This window comes from Carassius auratus, chromosome 4 (assembly GCF_003368295.1).
Source record: "Carassius auratus strain Wakin chromosome 4, ASM336829v1, whole genome shotgun sequence".
Classification (NCBI taxonomy): domain Eukaryota; kingdom Metazoa; phylum Chordata; class Actinopteri; order Cypriniformes; family Cyprinidae; genus Carassius; species Carassius auratus.
In genome coordinates this window covers 4,364,042-4,373,035 of record NC_039246.1, presented here as the reverse complement: position 1 = coordinate 4,373,035, position 8,994 = coordinate 4,364,042, and the positions used below count along the sequence as shown (strand labels likewise).

The following is an 8,994-nucleotide window of genomic DNA, read 5'->3' as shown; positions in this document are numbered from 1 at the left end:
AGAAACAGCTTTTCTACACCAAAATAGTAAATCCTGTTAAGCAGGTTTTTAACTCAGTGGTTTCCATATACTTACTATAAAAACAACTTTGGTGTTGTGTAGTACAGTAGAATATCAGCCAACAGGACATGCAATATTTACCATTGGAATTGTTTACTATGAAAACATGGTATGATCAAAATGTAATTATGTCCCAATCTCCACCACAGGCAGTTCCGATACACAGCATACAGGCAGGTTGTCCGCTGGGCGTATGGAATACTAGGCAGGAACATTAGAAAAGCCATACCTTCATGTGTTGTGTCAGGAATAAGGAGGCAGTTTGCAGGGACAAACATACAAAGGTTTCCAGTGGCCCCGCTTGGAAGACGATTAATAAATCCACAGTGAAACAAACTGTACTGTTAAAATCGATCTTTTATTACATGTTAAAACGTGAGTGTCGTGCGAGATGGAGGCTGACTGCCTCATCCTTGGCAACCTTCTGGAGGGAAGAGGTGAGGGGGGGCGGTGCAGCAGAGGACAAGACGGCACTGCTTTCTTGTAGGGCCTGTGGTGACTTGCAGTATTCCTCTACCAGAGAGACCATAAGATTTGTTGCGTATCCTTGAGGAGAGAAATGTTTAGAAAACATTTAGTAACATGGTTGACTCACATAAAGAAGATAGATTCACACAAAAAAGATATTGAAAAACTAAGTGAAACTACTAACCGTAAGATGGTTTCTCCTTGATGGGGTGGACTACCCAGCCACCTTTCCGAAACCGTGGGTAGCGAACAGCATAGCGTCCCTCACCCTCACTAGTTCGCGCTACATCTCGGTTGCCATTACTATTGAAATGTAGGGCTGCCAAGAGAAGTCTGTACGAGATAAGTAGATAGAACATTAGGTCTCCAAAGCTAACCCAATGCAGTGAAATGCAACAGAAATACATGACATTAATGTTTTCAGTTCAAATGGGTCTAAGACAATGACTCATCTTTGCAATTATTTTTTTGCAAACAATATGTAATGCTGTTATCAATCTATAACATTTTGGTCTGCTATACAAGACTGCATTAGTTTTTAGCCATATTCATTCTGTCATCAGTTACCTGCTACAAAAGGACAAATTTCACTAGTTCACGCTTACATATAATTAGCTGAGGTATGGTATGCGTATTTGGCGTGCTGTCCGGGGAAGGGCTACGAGCTCGGGAATTGCCCGAACCTAGAGTACCCCCCCTTCCCCGTATATTGTAAAGTGAACTTGAAGTGAGGAGATGGGGTGGAGGAGGGATGCTGATAAACCGTCAATGGATAGAGGTAAGTCAGCGATATTTATACTGTGGGATTGATTACTTGATTGTGGTCCACCTGTGATGATTAGGCTAAGTATCTGACGCGCTCCTCCCGAATCTTCATTGATAATTACATTTCACTAGTTCACGCTTACATATAATTAGCTGAGGTATGGAATGCGTATTTGGCGTGCTGTCCGGGGAAGGGCTACGAGCTCGGGAATTGCCCGAACCTAGAGTACCCCCCAAAAAGGCAAATGTACAAGAGGACAGCCGCCAGTTTAAAGAATGCCCCCCCCATAAAAGCAGAGTACTGGCGGGGGCTGATTTGGTTTCTGAGAAGTCATCTCGTTGGCAGGCTGGAAGGGCCTACGTACTCCGGAGGGAGCGACATGGGAGTTGGGAGAGTAGGCCCTACCGGCTGCAGCTAGTGAACTACGTGGTTGTTGGCGCCCGGTCGGTAGGGCTCGGGCCGATGCTCAACTGGAGCTTTTTGGCGTTGGAACGGTGAGCCCTACCGGCCGATGAGGAGGAGCAGCGTGGTTGTGGTGCCCGACCGGGAGGACCCGAGTTGCCTCGACCGGAATAGGTCACGGTGTCGGCGTACGGGCCCTACTGGCTGATAGCCCCTGCTATTCAGTGGGTGAAGGGCCTAACGCTGACTGAGAGGGCCCATGAAGCCTCCGACAGGAGATTGAGACTCAGGATGACGGACGTCTGGGTCCTCTCGGTTTGGCAGATAAAAAGCTTTTGGGCTAGCCGACAAGGAGGACTCTGGCAACATCCGAAGGGAGATCCCGACTCACGGCATCGGATGGATGAGACTCGCTTGCGGCTGGCAAGCATAGGCCCGTCCGGGAGACTCTCGCCAGACGTCTGAAGGGAGCACACGCGACAGACGGGTAAGCCTCGGCGGACGGGGAGGGTTGGAAAGGAAAACCCGACTGGGAGGACTCTCGCAGCATCCGATGGGGCCTCTAACTCAGAACATCGAACGGGTAAGCCTCGCCAGACGGGGTTAAAAGATGTGAGAGTAGCTGAGGGTAGCTTTTTTTTTTTTTTTTTTTTTGCAGGATTTGGCGAGAGGACGAGACTCGTAGCGTCGGACGGTTAAGCCTCGCCTACCGTCAAATGGAAAGGTAAGTTGCGTGGCCGAGAGACTGTTACCGACGTCCGAAGGGAGCACACACATCGAACGGGTAAGCCTCGCCGACCGTAGAGTGGAAACGTAAAGCAAGTCTGTCCAGGAGGCTCTCGCCAGCGTCCGAAGGGAGCACACACATCGAACGGGTAAGCCTCGCTGACCATAGAAAAGGAAAAGGTAAGGTTGTCTAACCGGGAGGCTCTCGCCGGCGTCCGAAGGGAGCACACGCATCGAACGGGTAAGCCTCTCCGGGTGGCGGACAGAAAAGGTAACGATAGGTGGCCAGGAGGCTCTTGCCAGCGTCCGGCGGGGACAAAACTGGGTGAGCCTCGCAGGCCGTAGGATGGAAAAGGTAAGTTTGTGTGGTCGTTAGGCTGTCGTCAGCGTTTTAAGGGAGTTTGCTACTCCCGGCAAGAGACGGGTTAGCCTTGGCGACCATAGGAAAGAAGGAGAGTTTATTGTGTGTTTGGTACTTGCAGCATTTGAACAGCTTGCTTGTAGGTTTGTAACCTAAACCACGCGGTAAGGTCGTGGTTGGCTGGCCAGGAGGCTGTCGCCAGTGTCCGATGGGAGCACTCGCATCGGACGGGTAAGCCTCACTGGCCGAGGGTGGAAAGGGTCAGGTTGTCTAGCCAGGAGGCTCGGACCGACGTCCGATAGGAGCTTAGCTCCAGGAATCGAATGGGTAAACCTCTCTGGCTGAAAGACGGAAAAGGTTGTCCGGCCGGGAGGCTCTTACCTTCGTCCGACAGGAGCTTAGCTCCCGGATAGAACGGTTAAGCCTCGCTGGCCAAAGGACGGAAAAGGTAAGGTTGTCTAGCCGGGAAGCTCTCACCTACATTCAATGGGAGCCCTGACTCCGTGCATTGGATGGGTAAACCTCTCCATACGTAAGACAGAATGGCAAAGCAGGTAGCCGGGGGCTTTCACCTACGTCCGAAGGGAGTGTGAGCTCCTGGCAACGAACGGGTAAGCCTTGCTGGCCGCAGAATGGAAAAGATGAGGTTGTCTGGCCGGGAGGCTCTCGTCAGCATCCGATGGGAGCTCAAGCTCTTGGCATCGAAGAGAGAAGCCTTGCCGGCCATAGGATTGAAAAAGGTAAGGTTATCTGGTCGGGAGGCTATGGCCAGCATCCGGTGTATTTTTATTTATTAATTTATTTATTTTCTATATTTACTTTTATTTTTATTTATTATATTTATTAAAATTTGCGACACCAGATGGGTAGTCTCTCCAGCCATCGGAGGGAAAATTTAGATTGTTTTATCTGCGAAGAGCCCGTTAGTGTTCGGCGAAAGGGTAACTTGCGGTATTGGATGGGTACATCTTGCTATCGGAGGGAAAATTTGTTTGGGCTGCAATGTACTCATTGGTGTTCGATAGGTAAATGTCGTGTTTTTTTTTTTTATTTTTTTTTTTTATATTTATTTATTTTTGGTTAATCGGCCTATTTTAATCGGGTAAGCTTCGCTGGTGGTCGGATGGAAAGTCCAAGATTGCTTAAGTGGGAAAGCATCTGGCAGGATTTTAATACTTGCGATGTCAAACGAGAAAGCTTTGCTGATAGTTGAATGGAGAAGGCAAAGGTTGGTTCAACCGGGAGCCCTCTTGCAGGGCCTGGCAGGGAGTTCGATACTAAAGATGATTTATTTGTCTACGAGGGTAGACGCTGTGAGGCTTACTTGAATAACTGTTTAGCAAATCCAATAAGCTGCTTCCGATAATGAGTCCGAAAAAATCTTGGTGCAGTCATAGTATCCGAAATTAAGCGTGCAAAAATAAATTGGATTTCCTGTGCCAGTGTACCCAAAATAGGTGCCATGTATCGGCGATGTGGTCATTGTCAGCACGTGAGATCGATGGTACATATCGACGATGTAATCGTGCATGGGTGGAGTAAGAGAAAGATTCTTTATACTGTCTGAGCTTACTATTTACCATTTTGACCATGCAGGTGCACGAAAAGAGCCTATGGAATCACCAATAATCAAAAAATATACTTTCAGACGTACTGATACACTGGTATTAAGTATAAATACTATATTTAAATACTGCTAGTTCATGTAGTCGGCACTACGGTCATCTCGCTTGTCCAGTGAATTATTTATTTATTTATTTATTTTTTTTTTTTTAAACCTACGGGCTCACATCATCCTTTGAGAGCACGGCGAGCGGGAAATGCAGTGCTGAGATGGGATAACGGAGCGGTTTGATAGCCGATTTAAGGTAGGCCGCCTAATGATTATTATAAAAAAACGTTGGTTGGAAAATGGGCCTAATATCGTCTTGGCTATTGTCGATACATGATGCTATCACCGCAACCTCGGATGCATGGCATGCCTTTAGGCGGAGGTGATGTGTGGTATTTATTTATTAATTTTTTTTTTTTTAAATATATTTAGGTGTAGGAAAGGCTCCTGCGGAAGCAGACGTTGCTACAGCAGTGGGGAGAATGGGAAAGGCTCCTGCGGGAGCAGACACTGCTACGGCAGTGTGGAGGTATAGGAAAGGCTCCTGCGGGAGCAGACACTGCGCGGCAGTGAGGAGGTGTAGGAAGGCTCCTGCGGGAGCAGACACTGCGCGGCAGTGAGGAGGTATAGGAAAGGCTCCTGCGGGAGCAGACACTGCGCGGCAGTGAGGAGGTATAGGAAAGGCTTCTGCGGGAGCAGACACTGCTGCGGCGGTGGGGAGAACGGGAAAGGCTCCTGCGGGAGCAGATACTGTTGCGGCAGTGGGGAGATACAGGAAGGCTCCTGCGGGAGCAGACACTGCTGCGGCAGTGGGGAGAACGGGAAAGGCTCCTGCGGGAGCAGATACTGTTGCGGCAGTGGGGAGATACAGGAAGGCTCCTGCGGGAGCAGACACTGCTGCAGCAGTGGGGAGATACAGGAAGGCTCCTGCGGGAGCAGACACTGCTGCGGCAGTGAGGAGGTACATAAAAGGCTACTTGCTTCGGCTGCTGTAGATGTTGGCTGTGGGAAGAGTAAAAAGTGTTAGTAATATTTGATGGGGCAAGCTAAAAATGGATGGGTAGCCTACTGTGTTACCAGCTTAGCAATTTGTTGCCTGATTTGACAATTCCTCAGGCCTTGTCCACCTTATTATGTTCCTGTTGGAAAAGCATCTTTCCTCTCATTTGGCCTCCGGGCTCTTTAGACGGACTCCCGAGCGGATACGTTTGGAACGCTGTTTTCACGTTGTATTATGGACTGTGGAAACAGAGGCTTTTGGAAACGATTGAGCATGTTTTTAGTCTTGTAAGGCGTTGTACCGAAAGACATGATTATAGCAGTAACGTTAACCCCTTACCAGACACCCCCCATTTTTGGCATGGAGGCAGAAATTATATACCCAAAATAAAGATGTTTCTGTTCATGATTCTTTCTGACTAGATCCATGATCAACATTTGTCCACGAGCTAACACTTTGACGTTTACAGTTCAGGAATGGGAATAGTTTTCCTGACATGATGGAAAATTAATCACTGGAATTATGTTTTAGCGAAATATTGGTCAAATATAAAAGCCAAAGTCTTTGGACTTCAATTGATGCGCGGTTTATCCAGATCAAGTAAGAGAGTGATGTTTAACGTGCTGTGAAAATGAAACGTAGACTGGGGCCGTTGGCGATGCTTGCAGCAAATGGGTTAACAGCAGTTATGTGCTATTCGCTTCCAAGTGGTTTCTAAAGAGATTTACTTTCCGGTTTTTTCGTATTACGGTCCTTAAAAGGCGATGACAATTTTACTCACGCTTGCTATCCTGCATCTAAACACGAGGGCAGATGCGTTTTAGATTAATTTTGAGTGATCACGCCAGTGAATGGTAAAATAGGTCCCTAAATGATTTGGTCCTACCAGAAGACTTGCATGGAAATTAAAATTTTAAATTAAATTAAGCATTTAGCAGGCACTTTTATCCAGAGACTTTTTTTTTTTTTTTTTTTTTTTATAGAACTTATGTCTGTATCATTTCGGCGAGGTTTAAACGTGCGCGGTAAGGCGAATGTAACAATAATAATAATAATAATAATAATAATAATAATAATAATAATGCATTTTATTTGTAGAAACAAACGCCAAAAGCAATACAACAATTCATTAAAGACAGACGGTCTTGGATAAATGTGACTTAATCAACTTTTTAAAATCGCCCAACATAGGTGCATATCTGACGTGTAGAAGAAGTACATTCCATAGCTTAGGGGCTTTATATGAAAAGGCTCTTTCCCCCATGGTCTTTAGCTCACATTATGGCTGGTGAAGAGAGTTAGTAGAGCGAAGAGAGCGTGATGGAATATAAGGACTGATGAGTTCACAAAGATACTCAGGTGCAGTCCCATGAAGTGCCTAGTATGTTAAGATAGAAATTTTAAAATCAATTCTCACGTTTACGGGAAGCCCGTGTAATTGTGAAAGAACCGGTGTAATGTGTTCGCGAGGAGAAGTACAAGCGTGCGGCAGAATACTAAAGCTTGCTCAACGATTTAGCTGGAAGGCCTGAGAACGAGGCATTACAATAATCTAACCTAATGCCTTTGGCTTCGTGGTTAAAAAGTGGCATCATCATCCGACGGAACGGTGTATCTGTAGTCCAAATCTATGCGGGATCAACACCCCGGATCAGCGGGTGGCGGTAATGCACCTTTACGTTGGTTTGCCAAAACCGCCATAAAACGCTACTAGAAGAAGACGGAACTACGTCAAGACGTAGTTTAACAAAACTTTAGCCGCAAAACTGCTTTTAGATGCAATACTTTGAATGCAAACTGCCGTAAAAATCCAATGAAGAAAAAGAAGAACCTGTTTTTTTTTTGCGTCTTCGCCTGGAAATGTATTAGTCTGCGCCGCTAGAGGAAGCGGCCTCACACTGCCACTCAGCCGGAACGCCGTGGTGAAAGGCTGAGCCGTGGTTGGATTCTTTCTGCTGCAATCCAGCGCTCGACGAGAGCTCGGTCTCGGGCAGCACGATCGTGTATCGAGCAAGACGAGCTCGGAGTTGCACGGTCTATTGGCCACGATGTGTGGCTTGGCGAGGATAGCAGCTGTCGCGATGACGCTTAATGCTGCTCGACGGCCGTGTTTGGCTGGGTAGAAATGATCTCGGGTCCGGCAAAAGCAGCAGGTCTTATAAATCCCCTGTTTAGCGCTCTTCGTTGGTACGAAAATTGGGTCTGTGATAAGGTGACTGACGAAGCGAACCAGCATGCTGATAAACCGTCAATGGATAGAGGTAAGTCAGCGATATTTATACTGTGGGATTGATTACTTGATTGTGGTCCACCTGTGATGATTAGGCTAAGTATCTGACGCGCTCCTCCCGAATCTTCATTGATAATTACATGTATTGCAATATCGTGAAATTGAAAAAAAAAAAAAAAAAAAAAAAAAATATTTTTTATTAGTATCGATACTTTTAAGTGATAACACTACCTGCTGTACATCCCAAGAAAAGAAAAGCCAGTGTGTTTGGGAGCAAAGTGCAGAATGAGGGAATGGTAGGCCTCCAGGGAGAATGTCTGATGCTGAGGTGACAATTGTCGAATATCCTTTACCAGTGCTTTCCTGGCAGCTACACTCTCCAGTTTAGTGGCTGCTGGTGATCCTGAATAAAATGTATTCTGTCATATAATCTGTTGCATTTCATAACACAAGTAATTACTAGTACACATGGGGTTACGTATTGATAAAACCAAACTAAAATTTACAAGCACTGAAAAAAGTTTAGCCTCAAAACATTTGACATCTTTTAACATAGGCTATTATGTTGTACCTGGTTCCAGCCACTCCTTGTTTCTTGCCTCTCCTTCCAACGGTGGATGTGCGCAGCTGGTAAATGCAGGAGTGCTGTGTTCATGTATGTCCTGTACATGATTTATCATACTCTGCCATTTTGCCTGCATCTCATCTGGATCTCCTGTAGGGGTGGAAGCTGCGGTCCAGTAGAGATGGTTGATAATGGCTGGCCTCCACAGCTTCAGATCCTCACAGTCCCTCTCTTTTGCAGCAGCATCCAGTGCTTTCTGTACACCTGTTCCAGAGCAGACAAACAGAGCAGAGCATACTAATTATTAGGAAAGTGAATTTAACTACAAAAAACAAGTCTGTTATATAGAACTACCAACATCACAATACATACTTTTCCCAATATGCCAGACGTCAAAGAAATATCTTGTTCCTTCTGAACACATTTTCTCACGTACCCACTTGGCCACCTAAAACACAAATTGATTTTATAGAATGTAGAATATATTTTGAGTGATACTGTGCCTGTCAATGCTGTTCAGCTTAAGATCTCTCCTAGCATCATTACCTGCCGATTTCTGTCTGTTATCAGAGCAGATACTTGCATGTCTTGGTCCATCAGGAACTGCATACTCCGCTTTAGACCCTCTAGCTCACACCAAGAGCTGCTTGGGACTTCTGAGCTCTGTAAAACCCACTGATTATTACTGAACAGTAACAGTAATATCAGTAACTAAATCAGACACAAGATTTCTGTGTGACATCAACTTACTTGGACAAGCTGAACATCCAAAACTTTGTTAATTCGATCCTCAATCAAGGAGTA

The 8,994-nt window shown here is 46.0% G+C and overlaps 1 protein-coding gene across 1 annotated transcript; it reads right to left on the bottom strand.

Moving 5' to 3' along the window:
• Nucleotides 1-419: 419 nt before the first annotated feature.
• Nucleotides 420-8,614, bottom strand: LOC113068425 (uncharacterized). Its single transcript, XM_026241213.1, has 5 exons — nt 8,563-8,614; nt 8,197-8,454; nt 7,857-8,028; nt 713-861; nt 420-606 (listed from the first exon to the last, which is right to left on the bottom strand). The coding sequence occupies exons 1-5, from the start codon at nt 8,612-8,614 to the stop codon at nt 422-424; spliced, it is 816 nt and encodes a 271-aa protein (XP_026096998.1). The 3' UTR covers nt 420-421.
• Between the last annotated feature and the right edge of the window lie 380 nt (nt 8,615-8,994).

What these genes read in the sequence shown, in the direction of transcription:
- LOC113068425 (XM_026241213.1), bottom strand. Translation starts at nt 8,614, where the DNA reads ATGTGTTCAGAAGGAACAAGATATTTCTTTGACGTCTGGCATATTGGG. An exon ending in CGTCTGGCATATTGGGAAAA is followed by an intron (nt 8,455 to 8,562) that starts GTATGTATTGTG and finishes GCTCTGGAACAG; the next exon opens with GTGTACAGAAAGCACTGGAT. An exon ending in CAAGGAGAAACCATCTTACG is followed by an intron (nt 607 to 712) that starts GTTAGTAGTTTC and finishes TCTCTCCTCAAG; the next exon opens with GATACGCAACAAATCTTATG.